This window comes from Podarcis muralis, chromosome 1 (assembly GCF_964188315.1).
Source record: "Podarcis muralis chromosome 1, rPodMur119.hap1.1, whole genome shotgun sequence".
Classification (NCBI taxonomy): domain Eukaryota; kingdom Metazoa; phylum Chordata; class Lepidosauria; order Squamata; family Lacertidae; genus Podarcis; species Podarcis muralis.
The window spans coordinates 94379035-94404629 of NC_135655.1; the positions used below are offsets into that span (position 1 = coordinate 94379035).

At 39.0% G+C, this 25595-nt stretch overlaps 1 protein-coding gene across 2 annotated transcripts in view; it reads right to left on the bottom strand.

Annotated features, from left to right (window-relative positions):
- The window catches only part of DPP10 (dipeptidyl peptidase like 10), a 513191-nt gene that overhangs the window by 103045 nt on the left and 384551 nt on the right, over positions 1–25595 (bottom strand). For both annotated transcript variants that reach the window (XM_028744423.2, XM_077935419.1), the window contains 2 exons: positions 18148–18242; positions 11545–11619 (listed from right to left, as the gene is read on the bottom strand). In XM_028744423.2, coding sequence (XP_028600256.1) covers positions 11545–11619; positions 18148–18242 — 170 coding nt within the window. The remainder of the gene's footprint in view (positions 1–11544; positions 11620–18147; positions 18243–25595) is intronic.

The window sequence follows — 25595 nt, forward strand, 5'->3', positions numbered from 1 at the left end:
AAAAAAAACCCACCTAATTTTCCAAGCATTTTTGTATCTATAGATCTGTTGTCCAGATCCTATGAGTGAGATTCACCTAATGAACCACAGCAGTAGAAGCCCTTGCACAAGGGCTTCCACTTGCACAATGGGCCTTTCCAATCTTTCTTCCCCAACTTCCAAAATTGGCTCAGGGGGTGTCAGGGAGATGGCTTCAACTAGCAAGCTAATATGCTTGTGCAGATGAAATTGTTGTAATACCGCAATGTTGAATTCTACCCTGCAGTCAGCAGTAAGTTGAATACTCTGACACAGCTTAAGCCAGTAGTCGCCGGCACATTGTCTGGCAATCTGCTGAGCGTTGCTCATTGCCTTTCTCAGTGCAGCAAGTGTCTTCTCACAGGACACACATTTGTAGTTCACAGGAGCCTAGCACTATGCAGTGACAACAGGTTCAATGTCTTTAATGCCAGTCAGGGATCTACTACTCTCTTTTGCTGAAAAAGGGCATAGCTGTATTATAGGTTGCCTTTTTGATGCGCTTCCAGCTGATTTTGACACTGTCTCTAGGGCACTTCAGTAGTGCTGGTTTGATGGAATCAGAGGAGCATTCACAATGTTCAAGTATGACTGCTCTGGAAGTGTTGATTCGAGGCTACACTTTCTGCTTTGTGCTATAGGCCGTCTTTGGCTGGAGAAGGATCTTGCTCACCACCAGGGAGTGATCCATGTCACAATCAGCACTGTGGTAGCCTATGTGACATGAACACAGTTCAATGCCAATTGCCTCGTAACAATCAAGTCCAGCTGGTGCCTGTGGCCTAACCTTGGATATAGAATCATAGAATCATAGAATCATAGAATCATAGAGTTGGAAGAGACCACAGGGGCCATCGAGTCCAACCCCCTGCCAAGCAGGAAACACCATCAGAGCACTCCTGACATATGGTTGTCAAGCCTCTGCTTAAAGACCTCCAAAGAAGGAGACTCCACCACACTCCTTGGCAGCAAATTCCACTGTCGAACAGCTCTTACTGTCAGGAAGTTCTTCCTAATGTTTAGGTGGAATCTTCTTTCTTGTAGTTTGGATCCATTGCTCCGTGTCCGCTTCTCTGGAGCAGCAGAAAACAGCCTTTCTCTGTTGACAGCCTAGTTGACAGAGACTAGTCTAAGTAGAAGAGGGGAGGACAAAGGGAAGAACGAGCTTACCTCATTTAATTTCTTCTTAGCCTCACTACATCCTGCTTGCAGGTCAGCACATTTTGCCTGCAACTGTTTTCAAAATCTCCAGGACACTTGCCATTTTGCCTTGGCAAAGAAGAATGTGTTTGTGATGCAAAGGCTGTGAAATGAGCACAACTCAAGCAGACTTTGTCCATTCTCATTCGTGCTGCCAATACCAAAGTGCCCTGTGCAGTTGTCCCATGTGTGATGATTGACCCTAACTCTGGCATTGAAATCTGCCATCCAGAATAGGTGTTTGCAGGCCGGAGGTTCATTCCATAAGCAATGTGATCTGCACCTGTCCATGAGATGTTGAGGATGTGTACTGAAAGCATATAAGTGACACTTGAAATATAAACGACACTTGAAATGACTGATCAATCCAATAAAGATCTACTGTGGTTTCTCTGCTACGCTCTGCCCTGTGTAATCCATTATATCATCATTACTGCTTTAAAAGGGCACATACTTCCTTATAATCTATCATCCCTCAGTGTAGTGTATCAGAGAGAGAAAGGAAAGGGCAGGCACAGCCTTGGGAAACGATCATGTTACAATACCATGAGTAGCATCTCATACGTAACTTGAACAAATAAAGTAACTATTATCCATAAAATTTACTTCTCTGACTTGAATTTTAGTCAGGATATGCACTCTTCCATAGATTTCCAATTTGATTTCCAATAGATTTACAATGACAGTGTGCCACAAGTCAAAAAGAACAGTGTGTCTGTTACAAGAGCTCAGATATGACTGAAAAGTGCAGTCATAGTTAAGGTAAAATGCTTGTTCTTCAGAGATGAAATATCTACTTTAAACCCTCAAAACGTGTTATTATACTTCAGTTATACACTTACAATAATTAATGTAGCTGGTACCCAGTCTATCTTGCCTGCGAACTTTATTTCTGACCTTTTTGGAGACTTATAATTTCAGTCTACTAACAACTGTTGATGCTGTTGCTGCTCCTGCTGAGTTTACTCATTAAGGAAGAATATTGCCAACAGTTTGTTTGATTGTGTTCACCTTTGATGGTCAGAGGGAATTACTATGACTAAATTATAATGAGCAAATAACACTATTTTTCATCCTTGTATGAGTGCTTATTATGTTTGATGCAAGATATAAAATCTCCACTTATACAAGCCCTGTTAATTTTAATTCTATTATCACTTATTTTATTGCTTTATTTAAAAGCACTTAATATTTCAAAAATCTCTAAGTAGTTATTATACCCCCGAATCCTGTTGTAAACATGGTCCTTTCTAAGTAATGAGTGAGGTTGCTACACAAAGCCAGTGGAATTTATGTCACAAACCGTTTAGCTGTGGGAATTCCAACAGAAAAAGGAGGGTGTGTACAAAATTTTGCAGCTGGCTTGAGGAACTAATGTTTTAGAATCTAGATGTTGATACATGCTGCCAACCTACACCATCACTGCTCAACCATATTTGTACTTGAAGCAAAATAACCCCTATGGTTAGAGTGTTACATGACTGGGGTGCCATCACGCACATAAAAACCTTTTATTTGGCAGTCATTCAGCTCACCATGGATGACAGTGGTGTCATTAGAAAGCCCTCCAGTGAAGTTATATGGCTAGGTAAAGATGAAGGCAGGTGGTACTTCAAGTACTCTGGTCATTCACTTAATAATCCAGAACAGACTGGTAAAGTGCAGCTAGTATAGGCACTAACTGCTGTTTCTCAACAGTCTTCAAAGGTAGTTTCACACATCCCATGGTTGTCTAATCTGGAGACTACCAGAGTATGGATAATTTACAAAAGGATATATATTACTATTATCTCTTAATAAAAAATAGTCAGTAGCAATAAGAACATTAAATAAATACAAAATACAAAATTTATTTTAGACTGTTGTATCAAATTAAAGAATGCTACTAACCAAAGTACGCATAAAAAGGAATGTTAGCAAAGCTATACAGTTGTTTTTCTTCTTTAAATGCAAAAATTATCAAGTTTGTTTAGCAGAGGTGTACATATGGGTCAGTGAAACCTGTGCACGCCCAGGGTGTGGGTGTGTGCAAAATTCACCTATCAGACTATAGAATACTGAATATATGACATATATGTGAGTGCCGACGCACCACTGCTATTGCCGTGAGATCAAACATGGGAGAGAAGCTTTCTGTCCTTCTTGCACTGTGGCACAAAGGGGTGTGGTGGTGGTGGTGGTGGTGGTTGCCCTCCTAGCCTCGTCCTCGCTCATCCTTGCCTTGTCCTCACTCCAGATGCTTTGATTACTTGGGTCACATAAAATGGAGTAATTGCTAAAGTGGCTATTGTGGTATTGTGATTTTTTGTGGGGGAGGGGCTGTTTGCTGGGGGTGCCAGGGTCTCTAGGCACACCTCTGCTATTTAGTACCCCATGGTGCTTCTGTATAGGCTGTCAGTAAGATTAAAATTCAGAATACTGTGATTCAATATTTTTTTAAGATTAAGTGTTCACTTGCAGCTAAATTCATCAATACTAATGGCATATTGTTTAAATATTTAATGCACGAGACACAGTACACACCACATTCTCTGCAGCAAGCTACTGCAGATTTTCAACCACAACACAGTATTTATTGACATATTTAATTTAAAAATTCATTTTCTAAAAAAATTGGATTTGCTAAAAATGTTTCGTACATTAAAATGGAAAGGTATGCTGTTGTTTGTGAGGGCAATTTTCCAGGATTGCCTGGCTTTGTGCCTGTAGATAAAGGGAAAGAGTTTGTGGTGGTCGTTAAAAAGAGCTCTGATGAAAAGGATTTTGTAGAACACTTTAGCACGCACAGTGGCATCACTGAGTCCTACCAAAAGCAGCTCCCCTGACTCTCAACGTGGTGCTCTTGAAAATCAAGAGGATCAAGGAGTGACTTCAGATTCCCAACGGATGTACAGTTCTAATTATATCACGTAAAGGCTTTCAAACACACTGTGTAAAATCATTTTTCAGAGTCCTATATGACAATGTAGATATCCTGTGAAAATTACTGATTTATTCATCAGCAGACTTTGTTCATCTGACCTCCCAGAGTGTGGTATGTATGCATGAGCCAAGCTCACCAAACTTAACTCAGTATGATCCATCAGTAAAAGACTACTAAAACCCTATAGAACAGCTATAGAAGCCAACTCCACTGTATCTAAAACATCGAGAAAGTATACAAATGCAAAACACAGCAGGGCTAAAAGGTAATTCCCACAGAAAATACCAATATATTTTCTGAGTGTTAAGAAATACCATTTAGTTTGTACAGTATTTGAAATACATTTTAATACCCAAATTTTCAGTACTACCCACCTATGAAACACAACAAAAGTGTTTATTCAGTAGAATTATTAGTACAATTTTGACACTGAATGTGTTATTTGAATATCAGGCCTAACATACACCATTTTGTTATTTTTTTGCTTAGTTAACCAAACAGCAAGAGGTTCTACTGCATTCTATATGCACTATAGCAGGGGTTCAAATTTTGATTCTCAGGTGTTACTATTCTCTTGTGCTAATAGAATAGCAAATTTGAAACATTCAAGATGGACTTAGTCCTAGCAATAACTTGCAGCTTTCTTTACTCTGCATCTTACAGCCACTTACCTGGAAGTAAATGTCACTGAACTTAATGGGACTTAATTCTTGTAGACATTTATAGGATGGCATTCCATCAGCATTTCAAAAAGGCACTTATCATAAAGTTTTGGTAGTATACATATTTATTGAACTGGCTGATAAATTATTATTTAATTGATTTACAGTACTGATTACACTAATAATGTCATTCTTCCCTGAATTATTCTGTCATCCCCAGAAACCTGATATTGTCAAAACTGTCTGCACAACTGAAAGAAACAGATCATGTCAAAGGACATGGGTTACAAAACAAGGACAGAGCTTCAGATAATCTCTGTGGTATCCATGGAGATGCAATGTCCAATATCAAAATCATTGTTCAACTTATTGTTTCCCCAGGGGAGAGACAAACAGGATCTGTAAACATCTGTGCTTTTGCTTACAGAACCAAGAGGAAAACAACACTGGAGAAACCATGAATAAATTAGTAGTTTTAGGAAGTCAGACATTGTAATTGCGTACTTCACATTTCTGTATCTTGGTAAGTGTGGCCACTATATAACTAATTGGTACTTCAAAAAATATGACACCAGTTTCCACTTCTCCTTCATTGGAAAGTCAAGCAAGAAATAGCTCAGTTATGCTAATATGGATAGTTTGACTAAGTAGTAGCAACTAGGCCACATGTTGAATATGACAAAGGAACAGGAAACAATTGTCCCTCTAATGGCCGACCCAGTTTGTTGGTTGGTTAGTTCTAAGCATTTATAAATCACTTTCTGGTATACAGCCTTCCCAAGCAGTTTACAAAATGTCATAGTACCATAGCAAATGAGGCAATCCGATCTCTCTAGTTAACTGATCTCAGCCTGGGCCATTTACCGTGATGTGCAAATAGTGTACTTATCTTCGGCAATTGTTTCAGAGTCTTAGCTAGAATACTTATAGGCAATGCCTCTTTTTCTAGAAAAAGAGGTGCCAGAACTCACCATGAACGTCTCCCTTGTTCTCTTATTTTGTTCATTTTTTCTTGCTGTTAAAAAATTGGGATTCAGAAACCCTTGCTGAACTATTGTCAATAGCCAGCAGATCTGCCATTAGATGCTGATTTACCTTCTGTCAACCTCTGGTGTAGGAAAATACAGAAGGATCTCAGCTGAGAATCTTAATACCAGACAAGTTTTAGTGCTCTGAGGTTGGCCACTTCTGGCATATCTAGTTTTAAGACAGACAGTGTATGGATGGCTTTTTTGAACTTGCCTTTTGTGGTACAGAAGTGACTCAGATTTCTGCCGGGCTTGCCATTGTTATGGCTAGTTAAGAACAGCAAGGAGCTGGCCACTTCTTAGAGGCAGCAGTAGATGTGTATCAAGAATGGAGGAAAATTTCCCTTCACAAACAAGGCCCGTCTAACTAATTTACCTGGGCATTTGCAATATTGCTGCTGGCTTTAGTCACACTGTTGCTGTGCAAAATATAAATGTTTTGCTGCTAGAATGCCTGCAGAGGATAGGCCCAGCCCTACCCCTCAACTACACAATAGAATCCAGTTCTGCTAGGATGGGGTAAGAAAATACTCTCCCATTCCTTCCCCACTCCCACTGTAAAGTCTGAAAATTGTTAGATATTTTGAGCTGTATATTGGCCACCTTGTACCTAAGCACCTTACATTTCATACCAGCATAGCAGCTTATCTGAAGAGAGAGCTGCTGGCTTGCTATCCATTGCACTTGGAAGCCTCCCATAAATAAGTGTTCACCTGTCTCTGCAAAGCCTTATTATGTATCCCTGGCCCTCCAAGAAACTTTCTTTTCTTTTTTAGTAAAGACTAAGCAAGTGCCATACTTCATAGTGTCTGCACTATCTATCTATCTTGTCTGCACAGGACTTGGACTAATTTGGATTTCAGGCTAGCTACTCAAAGTCTGACAGTCCTCCACTGAAACCACAGTGTTACCAATATTGAAGCAAAGTGAGGCTTTAGGTCTAGCATTGCCACTTGCTCACATACCAACTATAGTGGGTGAGGTGAAGTGGAAGGAATAAAAAGACTCAGAAGTCTTCTAATGGTCTTGTGGTGCTCACCTGGCCTTCCAATCATCACCGCCACCTGCCAAAACTGATGAGCCTATTACAGTACAGAATTATGTGGATGGAAAAATCAGCATGCTATAAATAGTTTCTATAAACAAATTATTCTACTATTTAAGTAAGTTCAACCAAAATGGTTGAACTTGAGCAATGTAATTGGAAATTTATTACTGGGTTTTGGGATTTTTCTCAAAGATTCTTCAGAGAGCATTCTGCAGTTTAGTAAGCCTGTCAATATGATTGAAAGCAAATGCTTGTTCTGTGAATAGATGTATTTTGTAAAAAATTATCTTTGACAAATGACAAGTAGCTTTCGGGGGGGGGGGAGCTAAAACCAAGTTACAGCCTGAAAACTGTTTTCTCAAATTGTAATTATAAGAACCTGAGCAATTAAAACAGAAATTACTGAGGTGTGTATGAAAGAAAGGCTAGCAGCCATATTAAAGTAGAAAACTGAAGTACAGAACATTTCCTGAAGAGGTAGCCTCCTCGCTATTGAACTCCACTTCTCCTGCCTATTCCTTCTCTAATCCATGAACAACCACAAAAGTATCATGCCACAACTCCCAAGTGGTGACAGACATTGAAAATGGTAGTGAAGTATTAGCTGGTATTTTATCATCATTTTATTTTCATTCTGCAGTTGTGGAAGAGACCATGAACATTGACCAAAGTCTATTCTAAATGTGCACCAGCATGCTAGCTTGCTAACTGTAAGCCAAAGTTTGGCTTAGCTTTATGTGTGAAATGAGTCACTAAAATAATTGTTTGCCAGTGGGAAGAGAGAAAGTGAAAAAAAGGATTAATAACCAAAGATCTACCATTTCCAACTTGCTTCAGAGGCCTCATTTGCCAATCCATGTACAGACCACATGATAAAAACTCCTGAAGCCTTACCACACTTAATCTGAGGAATGGAAACACAATAATATATCTGCCCTACCTAACTGGAGATATTTCCTAGGTATCTGAATATTTCATATCAAATCCTTGAAAAGGAAAGGACTGTGAGATGATGTCTGTCGTGCTCAAAGTCACTTTAACAGTTTAATTCATCAGTAGCTCATGTGTGAAAACTTTTATAACCAGAATCAAAGTCTTCCATGACTAGTAAAGCAGAATGTCATACACACATATGAGGGATGATTTTTAAAGAACTGGGCTTCAGTAATCTGAATCCTTTATCTCACCTTTTCACTGCCAATCTTACTTATAATACCAGTTAGGATTACTGTACCTACATTTAGGCTGTATTAGCCTTGTTCAGGGCCATAGAGCTTCCAGCAGCAGCCTCAGAGGGCTACCTATAGGTAGACCCTTGCCTTGAGATGGTCCTTCCATTCCAGGTTTGACTCTGCTCAAGTGTCAGACCCCTGCCAACAGCGGGCTGAGAACAGATACACACCTGATGTCTGAGCCAAAGCTTACCTACATCTAGAATCAATAAAGTTGTGACCAATTTTAAAATCCCAGAACATTGTCCTGTGCAGTTTTTTATATCCATCTTAAGGTAAAGGTAAAGGTACCCCTGCCCGTACGGGCCAGTCTTGACAGACTCTGGGGTTGTGCGCCCATCTCACTCTAGAGGCCGGGGGCCAGCGCTGTCCGGAGACACTTCCGGGTCACGTGGCCAGCGTGACAAAGCTGCATCTGGCGAGCCAGCGCAGCACACGGAAACGCCGTTTACCTTCCTGCCAGTAAGCGGTCCCTATTTATCTACTTGCACCCGGGGGTGCTTTCGAACTGCTAGGTTGGCAGGCGCTGGGACCGAGCAGCGGGAGCGCACCCCGCCGCGGGGATTCGAACCGCCGACCTTTCGATCGGCAAGCCCTAGGCGCTGAGGCTTTTACCCACAGCGCTACCCGCGTCCCTCCCATCTTAGACTAGGTCTTTGTTACCTGGGGGGCAGCAGGAGGGGTGTCACTGAGATTGAGTCTGCAATTATGGCTTTCTTTTGTTAGAAGGAAGAACACTGTTTTGTACAGGGGTGGAAATGACATTGGGCAGGATCAACATAATAAAGGAGGGAGGGTGGCCATAGTACACCCAAGCTCAGGGTGAGGTCTCTGCCTGGCTGGAATGCTCACCCTGGTCACCCAGCGAGACCTTGCCAGCCTGCCTTGCACCATAACAAGGTTCAACACTGGCCAACTCCCAAGGAACAAATCTAGTATGGTTCAACCCCAGCTGATTCTATTCAATCAGCATTGGGTGGATGGAATGAAGAACTGATCCTGACCCTACTGCCATGCCAGTCCTTACCCTGCCTGCTCCAGTCAATACAAGATTTGGTCAGTTTTTTCATAGCAACACCTGGTGTCCTGTTTGCTTATCTGCTGCTTTTCTGGGTCACATAATGCTCCTAAAAATGCAAAATGTAGCTAAACATCTGTATTGGGGGGTGGGAGAATAACTTCCGTTCTGGATACAAAAGCTGAAGTGAACTTTTCCCACTAAGAATTAACATACACTTATTTTAATAGTCCAAGTTTATAGAGCAACATCACAACAACTGCAAAAGCATGCATCTAACAACTTTCCTTATTCTATCGTATCCAGCATGATTTAAATGATTCATTCAATTATTACTTTTGTATTCAAAGAAAGCTTATTTTCATGCAAATTTACATCCCGTTATGAATAAAGGATATTCTTAATTGTGCTGAAACAACTTCAAATTTAATTAAAGTTTGACTTTCCAAGCAGAAAATAGATTAAAGAAAATGCTGACAACATAAAAATAAATATTCAACTATTTAATTTAACTCCGCATTTATTTTTAATCCAAACATCAAAATAGCTATGGCTCTAATTACAATTTCAGGGCAAATGTTGGGTGGAACGTGTGTCCTCATTTTTTTATTCAATTTGTTTAAACTTTTCAGTCGTCTTCATGCAATAGTTTTGATGTAAAAATTGTCCACTCTTTTATGTAATGTGTATTACCCAAGGAACTGTAAGATTTTATTTAGAAATCTCTATTTCTAAACTGTCACTAGGAGGAAATAAGAAGGGAAGGTGGAATATTATTTTCTAGCAAGTCCACCTTTTCTAAAGATTCTTCATATTCAAATGACATCTCTTGAAGACTAGTGTGACTTTGAAGACAATTACCTCACTTAATGACAATTATGGACAGGAAACTAACTCTGTGATTTGTAACTCACTCTGATGTTTTTGGAAAAAAAGGTACAACAGAACATGAGAAGGCAAATTTGACCTGCTAGCAGCAATGGTGATGCTGCTGACACACATTGTAATTTGTTAACATGCAATCCACTGTAACCATGTAAATGGAGAAATAAGCAAAACTGGGGATGAAATGGCAACAACCATTTCATTCATGTCACTCTAGGAAATGTGCTTGGCCAATATGAGCTATATACACTTGGAAGCTACCCAGAGTGGCTGGGGAGGCCCAGCCAGATGGGCGGGGTATAAAATTATTATTATGGTATACAGTATATGTTCTAAGTTCCATCCTGTTTTTCAAAGAACACACATATACATGCTAAAACCTGACAAAGAATTTGGTAGCAAGTTGTTTTCAGTTTTTGCTTTTGTTTTTTTAAACATGACAGCGTATTCAAACATGCAATCCCTTGTAGCATTCCGAAGTGGCCAAAAGAATTGCAATTGGTCTAAGCAAGTTGAAATATCTTCAACAGAGTGGCCATTATCCAAGGGTCTACTACCTATATTGTATGTATAAGAATAAAAGCTCAGCTCACAGACCTCTAACTTAATGACACTTTAATTCCACCTTAGCATACTCATAATTTTCATATTTTAATTCTTTTCTTTATTTGTCACTTCAGCCTCAGCCTAAGACCAGAGAGATGTCAGGTAAGTAGCACAGTTCTACCATGCCATTTCCTAATGTTTCTATGCATTTTTCAAGGTTCATATTAATTATTTTACCTAGCTAATGATGGTGATATTTATTTATTTGATTTCTTATCCTCCCATAACCATAAGGCCACAAGGGTGGGGGGCACATCAATTTAAAAACACAATATTAAAACCAATTTCCAACAATTTTAAGTAGGATGAATCCTAAAAATATATAACTCAGTTGTCAAAGGGCACCTAGATAATGAAGGTGCCAGATGTGCCTCTGTGGAGAGGGCCCCCTCTGTTGATCTTAAAAACCTGACTATGTCTATAAGCGATTTGGTGCCAAGTTGTTTAGATCCCTTGGAAAAGTCAATCTTGCATATGCACACAGTCTTGCCCTCCCTAGAGTTTTCATCCCAATCCAATTCCCCCCATCCCAGACATTGCCCCCTATTGCCCTTAATTTTTTAAAAGCAATAGATCTTGATTATGGATCTTTGGAATGGCATATGGTTTAACCCACAGAATTACACTACTGTAAAAAAAAAAAGGTTATCCAAATGTAATAAAGAATTGTTAATCCATCAAGACAACCTTACAGAAATGTCAGTAGTAAGAAATTCTAACCAAAACAAGCTTAATCCAAAAAGCAAATGGGACCAACACTTTGAATCCATCCTATTAACACAGGATGTCATCAGTATTAAAAGAGTTAAATATATATTGTTTCATAAATGAGGATGTTTTAAGTATAATTTTCTGCATATTACTATGCTCAGACTTCTAACCAGCATGTATTCTAATTTTATTTTTGGCCAACTGCTAGCTTACCTGTTTGATGTCATATGCAAGGAGAACATATTTTAAATCTGGGGAGACTGAATATCTTGATGCTTTGAAAGTTACCTAAGAAAAGAACACAGTGTTGGTAAGTTTGTTACATGAAGAACACTTTGTCTTAGACATTTCAATTACATTGTGTATATATATTACATTTTAAAAGACCCCAGAGAAAGGGATGTTCTTAAAATAAAACAAGTATTAAACAAAACAAGTATTAAAGTATAGTATTAAAAACACCAAGAGAGTTTAAAAGCAATTGATGCAAGAAGCAACAAGGCAGCATGATTTCTTGATAAAAACGCAGATACATATATCATGCAGTGAGATTTTTTTTTTCCCCCTGGTCCAGACATTTTACACAACACCTACTTTTTATTTAAGAAAATGCTTTACAGAAGATTTAAAATCCTCAGTGGTGTGGCAAAAATGGAAAAGGAGAAGGGAACATTATCAAACTAATAACACTTTATGTCTAGATAAGAATACATGACACCCAATTGAATTCAAGGCTATAATTTAATCAAGAGGTAATGGTGGTGTCAGAAAGAATTTAATGGAGCTGATGTAGAGGAAGGACCAGAGCATACTTGAAGCAATGGAACCATTGAAGGGATTTCTTTTTACGTGGATATGAAGATGCTTCCCATCTGAAGAACAAAGAGGTCAAGCACAAGGCACATCAATAGTGCAGGGAAGATGGAAAGAGTATTTATCTGTAGCTGAATTATATATTACAACTAAAATGGAAAGTATAGTGGGGAAATGTCTTGCGCATGAGCTTATGCCCCTCTTTGTCCCGTAGGTAAAGGTAAAGGGACCCCTGACTGTTAAGTTCAGTCATGGACGACTATGGGGTTGTGGCGCTCATCTTGCTTTATTGGCCGAGGGAGTCGGTGTACAGCTTATGGGTCATGTGGCCAGCATGACTAAGCCGCTTCTGGCGAACCAGAGCAGTGCACAGAAACGCCGTTTACCTTCCTGCTGGAGCAGTACCTATTTATCTACTTGCACTTTGACGTGTTTTCGAACTGCTAGGTTGACAGGAGCTTTGTCCCATAGGAATGGGTAATTTGGAATACACAGCAGTGAGTTAATTAGCACAAAATAGAGCATTTGTTGGCATTACCAATGAATTACTAATGTGTTTAAACAACAATTTGTGAACTGCTGCAAGTAAACTGTCAAAAATCATAATGCTAAGTTAAAACAAGCAAATATATTCATGTAGGTAGCCATGTTGGTCCAGTAGCACCTTAGAGACCAACTAAGTTTGTTCTGGGTATAAGCTTCTGTGTGCATGCAGACTTCTTCAGATACACTGAAACAGAAGTCACCAGATCCTTATATATATAGTGGGAGGGTGGGGTGGGGCTTTTCTCAGAAGGGAAGTAGGAGATGGGTGATTGACTCAATGGGTATGGTAAACCTGTTGACGACTGTTAATGACAGCAATTAGTCCTACAGAAAAAAGCAAGGGATAATATGCAGATGACCAAAAATAGCTTTAGCATATGTAATGAGACAAGAATCCAGTATCTCTACTCAGACCAGGTCTCTCCATAGTTTTCAGTTTAGTAATAAATTGTAATTCAGCAACTTCTCTTTCAAGTCTATTTAAGCAAATATATGCTGTTTCCAGACCTAGTTCAAGATGCTGGACTTGACATATAAGGAAATAAAAGAATACTTGTGAGTAAGCTACTCCTCGTGAGCAAAGCAAATCTGTAAGCAATGTGCAGCTGTGTTCTGAGTGGGGTTCTGAAAACTCAGGTTTAAAAGTCTCCTTTTCCAAGCACAGAGGACTAGTACAACATCCTTGAACTAGCTCCCTCACTTGTCTTGGCCTGCCACCTAGCTGCTTGCTGCATAAGGGGGAAAACTGCTACCCTAAGACAGTTTCTAGATCTTTCTTCCTGTGTTGCCACTGTGTTTAGACTTTGGACTGCTTCTTGGCCTGGCTTTTTGTTTTGTTTTGTTTTGTTTTGTTTTGCTATGTTTAGATTGTAAAACTGTGATCTCTGACTCATAGCTGCTCTACCTGGGCATCACTTGGAGCAGGAGAACCATCCCTAATGAAAACTTTACCCCCATGCACACCTTAGTGAAGTTACTACTCTACTGCTCTGTGGGACTACCCACAGCTCATTTTTGAGACTTAGAAAAGACAAGTATTCAAATTGAATGCTGTATCAACACCAGCTTAAACCAAAGATCTCCCAAATACTTAAATTCAGGCTGGAGGCAATCCCGAAGAAAACAGAAACAAAGAGCAGTTCTGGGATTTATATGATTTGATAGAACTCCTTCATGGATTAAAAGCATTTAATGTTCGTCAGAGCGCACATTGGAGAGAGGTCTGGGGCAGGAGGCCCTTGAAGCCTCATGAGATCTACCAGCTTTTCATACTAAGCCTGGACCACATGGTCACTTGAAAGTAAGCACTTTTCTAGTTTTTGGATCATTTTGTGCATATATTTATAGTTCAAGTGTCAAGGAGCTGGATTTTCCTGATATAACAGTACATTTTACTGTTACATAATATATAGTAAATAGATAATGCCACCCCACATATAAAAATATTTGCCTGGAGTCATCTAAGCAAATAAATATTTTGAATATTTTCAAAATTCACAAGGTGGACAATTTATAGACCCCTGAAGGGAGCTCTCCATGTATGCCTAATTCAGTTTTAGGCTCTCTTGCAAATCCCTGATTAAATAATTTGGCAACTGAAACATATAGTGGATTGGCAGCAAATTCAAGAACAAGGTCCAGAAGTAGTTTTAAGCATATTAACTATAGAGCAGTTTAAATAACAAAACAAATAAAAACATCAACAAAATGCTTCATTTCTTACAGTACAAACACAGGTCTTTCTATCTAAAAAATATATCTAACATCCCCCACCCGAAAAAAATGCTAGCAGGTCAAATAAAAACAAAGGAAATCATCTATTACGTCTGATTTTGCTTTCTGTGGTGCATGATTGTCTACATCAACCGACTTTAAAGTTATTTAGTTCCATCAAGTATATCTGGGATTATTTTGGAGATTATCAAACAGAGAGTTGTTGGCAACAACATGTAAAGACAACAACATGTGATTACCCCCTTAACTAATGTATATATTCTGTTGTTTTGTTAACACAACTCTTTCCCAACTTATCTGAAGTATCCCCAAATTTTTATTTACATTAAAAAATATTAAAAGGGAATCATAGATTTAATTAGTTGTCATTTAAAAAAGTAAAAGTTTGTTCTTTTCAGATAAGAGGATTCTCATTCTACCGACAGCAGGATTGGGCAAAACTGTGTAAAACGAGTTGCAGATTGAATTCCTTGCCTTTTCTCGAAAAAGTGCCTTTCGTGACCTGAGTTTTAATTCTCTACTTGACAGTGATACATGAGGGTGCGATGCTCCTTGGACAAGCAGCACCAGCCTCTTCTCCGCGCCCAAGAATGCACTTGACAACCGTGACCACAAGTATTGCCAGTACCACAGATGACAGGGGTGATAGTCAAATGGAGACAGAAAGATAAAACACCCCCTCCATTCTCAACCTTTATTGTTTCACGTATTCTAGGAATACAAACATTAGTTTTTGCTGAAAGTAAAAGTAGTTCTGTACTCTGAAACGATCTATCAGTCCACTGTGGCCCTGAGACTAGAGGACCATGCAATGAAATGAGGGGAACAGAAAGAATGTAACTTCCATGCCCCGCTTCAGTAAACAATTTTAACGTGTCTCTTGACATTTGTGTTTGCCAAAAGTATCCGTTCTTTTCCAAGCAAATAAAGCACACACTCATGTACCAAAAAACATTATAATTAAGGACACATTGTTTTAATTTTCCCACAAGTTAAGTGGTAAATTTCTACAATATCTGAGATACTGAATTAGTTTCCAGATCGGCCTGCAATAACAACGTAGCTCCAGCCTTTCTTGTTTACCGGTAATTGTGCTTCCTGACTAAAAACATACCCTGTGTTGCTGTTGTTGTGTGGCTGGTCCTTTAATCTTTGCTCAACAGTCTCATTTGCTATGCACTACTACTGCATCGATTTTAATTGCTTTTAAAGTACAGTTAGTGTCCTCTCCCCCCCCCTTTCAACGGAACATAAGAAATAGGGGGGGGGGGGCATAAAACTGCACCACATCCACTGTTTAAGAAACAAAGGCTCACTTCTAAAATACATTCATTTATGTAGTAGCCTTCAACCAAGACCTACCTTTAACCTCAATCTACAACACTGGATTATTGTCATGGATATTACAGAAATTTCACTTTTGCTCCTCATACTATATTCATTTTAGTCCCAGCAGCCATCCTCTACATCTTTGCTCAGGGCTATTACATCTAGGAGAAGGAATTTGTTGCAATGATGAAGAAAACTAAATTTATAGTGGGGGGGGGGGAGGCATCTTACATCTTCCTGAACTTGGTAATATTTCTACTGTCTAAACAGCCTTTTGATCTTTTAAACAGGGAAAATGATAAAGTTATGATAAAATTATGATATGATAAAGAAGTAAGATTTATAGATAAAGAAGTAAGATTTCTAGATACTCTAAATGACTGTGCCCCAGAATAGCTGGCTATGGAACTGACAAAGGGAGGAGACACTGAACTTAATCTTATGTGGTGCCCAAAACCTGGTGTGAGATACAAGTGTTGTTGAACTGACTAGGAAAAGTGACCACAGTGCTATCAAATTCAACTTACACGTAAGGAAGTCCAACCATTACATTTTACTTTAAATGTCCCCAAAAATGAGGGGACTGGTAAAAAGGAAGGTGAAAGTCAAAATGAGGAAAGTCAAATATCTCCGGAATATTTGGCATTATTCAAAAGTATGTTAACACCAGCTCAGCTAGAATGTATAATGCAAATCAGGAAATACATCAATGAGAGTGTCTGTATAGTTAATAATCATAATCAAGGAAGCTATTACAGGCAAGAAGGCTTCCTTCAGAAAATGGAAATCTTGTCAAATGAGGAGAACAAATAGGAACAAACTGGGAAATGGGACACTGCTGTTTTTATATTGTGGGAAATCTATAGTGAAATCTTTTTTCTTTAGCATTTATAGGGCACAACTGGAAAAGGTTTTCTGGGGTTTTGGAATAGATTGTCATCACCATCCAAATAGTGGAAGGAGATTTACCTGGGACATAAAAATGCACATGTGTGCATTAGGGAAAGTTGCATATAAACATAGGTATATTAGGATAAATTCACACTAAGAGCTGATGTATTTTCTTGAAAACTAAAAACAATAATCACAAACTGACGTGGCAATGTGGATACCTGTACTTAGGACAGGAAAAATTAGAAGATGAGAGAAACCCAAAGTGACAGATTCTACCCACCCCTATTGGGTGCAAGTCCTGAACTACTGTAAATGTGTTTTATATGACAATGCAAAGGGTTGAACTAAATGATCCTTGTGGTCCCTTCCAACTCCACAATTCTATGATGCTAAGACTTTGTTGTATCCACTAATACCCTACTTGAAAACAAAATTATTTATTTAAAATATTTTTATTGCACCACTTAATCACAAGGATTCTTTAGACATTATAAATATATGTTTTAATATTATAAACATTATTTAAAAAATTAGGAATAAAATCCATAACAAAAATGAACAGATAACACAACCAGCACATTCATTTTATCAGCAGCACCAATCAAATTCATTAAAAGTTAAGAGAAAGATCAGCATTTTCAGTTGTCTTCTAAAATTCATCAAAGCCTGAATGATAGGGTCAATGGGAGAGAGTTTCAGAAGCAACAAGAAGGCCCTGTGTTGTATCATCACCAACCTAACTACAGAGTGATGACATCTGCTTAGGACTACCAAAAGCCAGGCTTCTGTGGGAGCAGGTGGTCCTTCAGGTAGCCACAACCCAAATCCAGCACTTTGAATTATCTGAGGAAACTAACTGGTAGTCAGCATAGTTCTCTACAGGTGGCATGTGTTCCACGCTAAAAGAAGAGCTAGCATCCTTGGTAATAATGTTTTTCACATCTTGTTTACAGACAAATGGAAGACAGATCCAAGTAAGGAAGACCCACATGAAGCAGACTGCAATAATATAACCAGTTATCAGGTCATGTTTGATAGTGGCTAGGCCATTCCATCTCCCCCACCACCCTCGGAACAACATAGCTTATAAAATAGCCAAAGCTTATAAAAATCACATCACTATCTCCAAGTGGAGTATAAGCAGAAAACCTAGCAGTTTTATTCAGAGAAAGGACAGAAATAATCACTTAATGCTATAATCAGGGAAAACCAGTGTCTACATGTCCATAATCTGCTCTGCTCTACATATCTAGAATTGCCTGGAAAGAAGGTGAAGATGTTCCACAAGTATGGTGAGCAGTTCCCCCATGTCACATTGCTAACCATCTGTACAATTAAGCTTCAGGAGTTTGAAATGAAGGCGGGGAGGGGGAGAAACAAAAAAGCTGTGTTGGTATGCATTTAAGATATGTGGTTCTTTGCCAAACATAGTATAGTAATTTTACTAGGTCTGTTGCCATAGTTGTTGCCATAGTAATTGTAAAAAGAGTTAATACTTACAAAAGTTGCATTTTCCAGCAATAACGTACTTGTATTTGTTTCTACATTCAGTTTAACAACATGCCCAAGTCTGCTTTTATACACCACTTCTGTATCTGTTAATAGAAAAACACATTAAGGATCAGCAGAGGCAAAACATTTCACGCAATAGCTTCTTAGTTAATGGACCTATTCAACGAAGAAAAGACATCACTGACCATCCAATACATTAAAATGTGCTTAGGTTGAAGTAATGAATTCATTAGTAGCATCTAATTTTGTTGATTTGTCCAGAGATAATTGGAATGCTCAGTGCTTCTAGTCTTTCTGACCTTGCTAATGGAGGTGGTTTCATCAAATCAGTATAGCCACATCCTACTCCTTTGTGTAAAACAAGTTCAATTGTACTGTGTAAAAAAAGCAGCAACATTGGCCATATGGTCTTAACCCTTGAACCTTTATTTGGTTAAATGGCTGTTAATCAAGAATGAATTTCGATTGCACTTGCATGAAAAAATGGTTACGTAACCAAAATATTTACAAGAACATCCAACAATTTCATTGCTATTATTTGTTTGTTTGTTTGTTTGTTTGACTGTATTTATAACCCACCTTTTTCTCCTAGAGGTGCAGCAGTAAAACTGCTAGTACATTTACAAAGCAGGGTCCAGTATGGTTTCAAATTAGATGGGGGCCGTGGATTCCTGCATTTCAAGGGATTGGACTAGATGACCCTTGAGTTCCCTTCCAGCTCTACAATTCTATGATTCTCCAAGGAGTTCAAGATGGCATACCTGGTTCCCATCCTCCTCATTTAATACCTATAACAACCTTGAGAAGTAGGTTAGGCTGGGAGGCAGAAACTAGCCCAAGGCCAGTCAGTGAGCTTCATGGCCAAGTGGGATTTTGAAACCTGGTCTCCCAGGCCCTAGCCCAACACTTTAACCATTATGCCACACTGATTTTCAATCCATCTTTCTATCCATCTTTTTTTTTAAAAAGAAAAGAAATAAAAATACTGAAGCATGCGGAAACTTTCACTGTGGTTTTATCATTCAACCTCAACAAAGCCACCTTAGCATATTTCATAAATAGTGGTTTAGTGCTTTTTAAAATGCCTGCCTACATACCATGGAAATGAAACAGTGCAGAAGGAAGAAATTTACAGAAAAAGTACAATGATGTAACATTTTCTTGAGCAGAAACATAATACGCAAAACCTCTGTTAATGTATATTAATTGTTGCCACATGTTCTGGCCACATGCTGTGTATTTTTCTGTCTCTCTTCATTCGAAACCCATGTATTCTGTGAAGTCTAGCTGCTCTGGTTCTTGTACCTGATGTCCTGCAACCAAGCCTAAGCACTTGCAACTGGAACATTTGCTAATTGCTTCCCTGTTCAGTTCAGCCTCCACCTGCCTTCCTACGTTTCTCTCTGTCAAATTATAGATCGTAAGCTCCTTGGTGTGGTGACCTGCCATTTTGTACTCTGAAAAGATATGCAGCTGATATGTTTGCACATTAGAATCAGATGAATAGGAAAGGGTAGATCCATTGCTTATTTCAAGAAACTTTTATAGTATTTCAAGAAACTACTTTGTAGTTGTCATTTCCCCTTATGTTTGAATAGAAAGTTTTAGAGGAGAAAAATGGAATGACACAAAAAGTCAATTCTTTTTCATTGTGGAAAGTATGATGTTTGCAAACAATGAAGGTGTCTGCTGAAGAGTCATGCAGAGACCCTGGTGTCACAGTCACCTCGGTATAAAGCAGAAAACCTCACTGCAGTGAGTGTGAACACTGTAGATAAAAATCCTTGAAGTGTTGGAGATACTAAAATAAAGCTGTGCATATACATAAGTACTAAGCAAGTGCTGAGAGTAAGTATAGTAATCATGAACAATCACTATTAATGTCTATTAAAGTGTCAATCCAATGAATGACATTTTGTGTGATAAAGAACACTTCCTAGACAGAATAATGGAAGCATTTTATGGCCACTTGACAAAATGATGGATAAAAAAAAAAATTAAAAATCCACAGAGCAACTATGGGCATTTTTTCTTCAATAAGAGGGGGAAGTAAGGGAAGTGGGCAAGGGTAGCCAGAAATGATACTTGGCAAGTATTTAAACACTTATGGGTACTTTCCTTTCCTTTTTGTTTCAAAGAGGCTGTCTCCTTTTTCATAGGCATAATACTTGTAATACTTGTACTATACAGCCTTCTGCCTCTGCTGCTGCAACCCAGTGATGATTTCTGGCAATGGGATAAACACCCTTGGTGGCAACTCATATGCATCAAGTAGCTAGCTCTCTCCGAACCCCATCCAAGCATGCTTTAAGCCAAAACACAGGAAACATGTGGACATCCTAGTAACATTGGCTCCTAGGCTGGAACTCCAGCTATCCTTCAGATGCCAGCCTCTTCCTCTGTTCCTGGTTTCCAAGAGGCTTGCCTGATCCTCTCCTTAGCCTCTTCCTAAGTCTCTTGCCATTCTACTCTAACTGAGGAGCTCCAACAGGTACTTTCCCTGACCAGTATTTACACCAGCCAAGCTTTTACACCCAAACGTAACACTTGGATGAAATTACATCCTCTTATTGGTCTATAATTATGAGCCAATAAGAAGAGGATTTCAGCATTGCATTCTTCTGATCTTTCCCTCTGACTCTCCAGAGCAGATTTCAGAGCGGTGCAGGGAAAGGGGGAGAGCCCTGTTGCACTAGCGAAAACCCTTGCACTGGCTTCTGCTAGTGCAATGGGTTAGTTAGTTGAATCTGGGTTATGATGTCCACTAACTGGCCAGCTAAAGCTGACCACCCCTTTGATTCCAAACATAAAGCCAGAGATCTTTCCATTTGTTGAATTATAGATAAATTATACTGAGGAACAGTGCAACTGAAACAATAAACATGAAGGGTGACTAATATTGGGCTTAGGCCCTACAAATATTTGGATTCTTTCTGATTCAAATGCAAACCTATTTTGAAATAACATTTAAAAATAAATAGCCCTTTAGTAAGCTGGGAAAAGAGACCTGTCTAACAGTGATCAGCATAGCATGACTGGCAAGAATCATGTTTAAAAGCTGACTTGAAAAGCTTACGTGAGAAGTTTCATCTAAATATGAGCTGATTTGTGATGGTTTTACAGAGTATGAATCATAATGCAAAGCATTATAGACAGCTGTGGGGAGAATGAAAAGCTGACCTTATAAATATAAACCAGATGTAATTTACAAAGACAGTACAGCATAATAAAGATTTTAACAACATGCACCAATCTTCAATGTAATGAATATGTATATATAGTGTATCATTGCATCATAGCACACAGTGTGTTTGCATGTGTGCAAGCATTGATTAAATTGATAGGAGGTTGGTTTAAGCTCAGTTAGCACAGTGCAATGATTGCTGAAGCCTGACTTAGCCCCACATCTCCACAGGCTGCACGGTTGCCAAAGCCCCACACCAAAGAATATGCCGCAGTTTCCCTGCCACTCAGCTTCATTGACTTATATGATGTGGATAAACCTTTAGCATCACAGTTTTAAGACTAAGTATTACCATAAGAACATAAGGAAGAGATGTGACATGCCAAGAAAATGTACAGCCTTCAGATAGACAAAATGAAACATTTGTTTACTGGACTGCATATAAATTAATTTAAGGAATCCACTGTCTGTAAGATGTAGTAATGGTCACTACCCAAGACTGATTTTAAAATGATTTGGTTGATTAATGATACCAACGATAACGTTCAGATGCAGTAGTACCAGAACCTGATTTTGGGCTCCTCAACACAAACTAAGGGCAGGGGTAGCCAATATTGTACCCTACAGATGTCGCTGGATTACAATGTTAGAATTGCTTTATAATGAAAAGAGGATAACAAATTTAATAAATGAAGAAAATGCAACCCCATTATTCCTTCCTATAGGTCATATTGGCTGGTCTGATGGGAATTGTAGTTCAACAACTTCTGATGGGCATTGTGTTGGCTACCCATGCTAAGAAGATCATTATCATCAGGCCCTTCCTGTGAATTTCAAAGAGGCAATTGCTGGCTACTGCTAAAGACAGAATACTGGACTGCATCAGGCCACTTGGCCTGATTCAAAAAGACAGTTCTCAGAAAATCAGCAATGATTTGTTTTCTCAACTAGAAAATTGAGGGTTTCTTTATGGATGCTGTGCTTTTCTACCTGAGGTCCTGCTCATTTTGCGCAGCTCAGGCTTATAGGGGAACTTGTGAAGAAATGACAGTTTGGTGACAGTATGACAAATGAGGGTCACCACCTCTAAAATTGTGTTCACTGTTAACGATAAACATCAGGAGGCACAGGGCTACTGTATGTCTAGCCTCATAGGTACCCCTGCTCAAAAGGCTTCTATCCAAAATCAAAAACAATATGCAACAAGATGAAAAGGAATCAATCTTTCCAATCTTTTTGTTCTCTCAGGTATAGAAGTCCATAATATACAAAACAAAAACAATACATTTTCAGTAGGGAATATTGTGGGCTAGCTTATCTCCTGAGTTACATCTGTATGGCTGAAGAGAATAGGACTGCACTGGAAAAGACAGTTATACAAACATATAACTATGACAGTTTGTTGTAAAATTATCTGAAATCACTACAAAAGTACCTATCCTAGGTCATAGCCTACCTTGCTATAAATAGCTCAAAGTATTGAAAAATGCCTCAAAGATCTTAATACCTGGTCAGGTTTGTGCAGAAAGAGATAATCCTTGAGGTACCGTATTTTTTGCTCTATAAGACCCACTTTTCCCCTCCTAAAATGTAAGGGGAAATGTGTGTGCGTCTTATGGAGCGAATGGAGGCTGCGCAGCTATCCCAGAAGCCAGAACAGCAAGAGGGATTGCTGCTTTCACTGCACAGTGATCCCTCTTGCTGTTCTGGCTTCTGAGATTCAGAATATTTTTTTTCTTGTTTTCCTCCTCCAAAAACTAGGTGCGTCTTGTGGTCTGGTGTGTCTTTTAGAGCGAAAAATACGGTACTTTTAGTCCTAAATTCTTAAAGTTAAAACCAACACTTTAAACTGAGCCCATAAATTGACTGGGAGCCAATGAAGCTGTTTCAAGAGTTGGAAATGTTTTCCATATGCCCAGTCCTAGTTAGTAACCCTAGCTGTCACGTTTTGTATTAACTATAGTTTCTAACGTTATACAATTCTTCAAGGGTACCTATGGAAAGCACTTTACAGTAGTCCTGAAGGGATGTTACCAGAATGAGAATCACTGTGGCTAGACCATCTCTATATTAAGCTGGTGAAAGGCGGTCTGTGTCACCAAACCACTAGTTACGGTCAGGTCTAAAGCCACCCCCAACCTATGAACCTCGTCCTTAAGGGGCAATACAACCCCATGCAGAACAGGCTACACAGCATCTCCCAAAACATACAAACCACCTACCAATAGCATCTCCGTCTTATCGAGATTGAGCTTCAGCTTACTGGCCCTCATCCAATCCATTACTGATCTCAGACATCGGTTCAGCACTTCGACAGCATCACCTGAATTTGATGAAAAGGAGAAATAGAGTTGAGTGTCATCAGCAAACTGATGACACCACACCCCAAATCCCCAGATGACCCCATTCAGCAGTGGCAAGTAGAAGTTGAACAGCATGGGAGACAGAATATAGCTCTGAAGAAGCCCATAGCATAGCTGTCTTGGGACAGAGCAGTAGTCTCCCAGCATTGCTTCTGGAACTGACTATCCGGGAATGAAAGGAACCAAAGGAACCAATGAAGCACAGTGCCCCCAGTTCCAACCTCAGGTAACAAGTCCATAAGGATACAATGACTAAAGGTATGTATCAAAAGCATCCAAGAAAACTAAGAGAATTAAAAGAAGCACATTTGCCTTGCCTTTCTCCCAACACGTCATCCATCAGTGTGACTAATGCTATTTCAGTGCCAAAACTGAGCTGGACACTTGGCTGAAATGGATCTAGATCATCCATGTCATCCAAAAGTGTTTTTAGCAACCATTCACTCAGACAACTTGCCCCCAAAGAGTATCTTTGCAATTGGCTCATAGTTGGAATAGTTTTCATGGTCAGAAGACACTTTGATAAGGAGAGGCCTTATGACTGTCTCTTTGAAAGTGGCCAGGGCCATTCTGATCAAAAAGACTCAGAAATAAACTGAATTTAGCATTATTATTTATATAATTTATGTGGGGGGAAATAAAGTTTTAATAACTTTGATGAACATGTTCAAAAAAGCTTTTAACTCTGTCATGTGCCTATTATATAAGCAGATGTAAAAATGTCCCTGAAAAATAGGTAATACTTATTATATCTTTTAAAAAACCCGACTAATTTTAGGGTTCCTGTGCAGACAGCAACAACCAACAAACATCAGCTTGAAGGCTCAACACTCCTTTCTTTCTGAAACATACCAAAAAACCACCAAATCTTTTAAAAGGCAAGATTTTAAATTTCATTACTGAAGACAGCAAAACAGAGATACCCAAAAGTACACTTCTGGAATCCGAAGTTTCCAATTTATATTTAGTGCCTTCTTAGAAAACACTATGCTTGCTCATTCACACTTCATGCACATTTGGTCTGGTCAAATGGTACACACATAATCTATCCCGAAAACTAAATAGGTGAGAATGTAGCTCAAGTGATGTGCTCTGCCATTCACACAAAAATGATTATGACTTGTGATTTTTATGCCTTATTTGACACCCTCTTTCTTTTTTCTAAAGACTTAAAAGGTTGTTTCACAGCATGGGAAAATGTGTAGTGATGTGACACGAATTGTTTTGCCAAGAATAATCATGTATTCTGGACGGGGTTGGGGGGGGGGAAGACTCATGGTAGCATTATGTGAACCTGTCATATGAGTGTGGCTGCATTTGTTAGTGAATGCATCAGTAAGCAGTGCCAACCAGGATCACAACAGCATTACATTTCCCAAGTTCAGATGTTATCTGGAGAGCATCTTAGAAATCAGTAGAAATTCTAACACTGGCTTATCTGTGATCATGAAGTGCCTTAGTATCCCTGTTTTTTTCTAACTATAGCCTGCTGTACAATGAGCTATTCTAATGCTATGTCGCCATCTAGGATGCCACAGGAAATAATATTTGGAATTAGGTTTATTGTACGGATTGCGCAAAGCACAAGGACAATCTCCATGCCACACATTTCTGGTCACTGCTATCTCTAATATAGCAACAGTCCATCTGTTCAGGTAATTCAGATTGTATGCAACACTTATACATTATGGACACTGCTTGGCACATCCATAAGTCTTTCTTAAAACATCCTATCTGACAGCCATAATATCTTTGTTGTATTTGATAATAAAGTTATCAATGGTATGTGGTGTGTAGATGTTTTAAAGGAGATTGGCTATAACGATCACCTCTCCTATGACTCACTGAATGGGATTTGTGTTTGTGCTTTTATTTCACCAGCTGAGTTT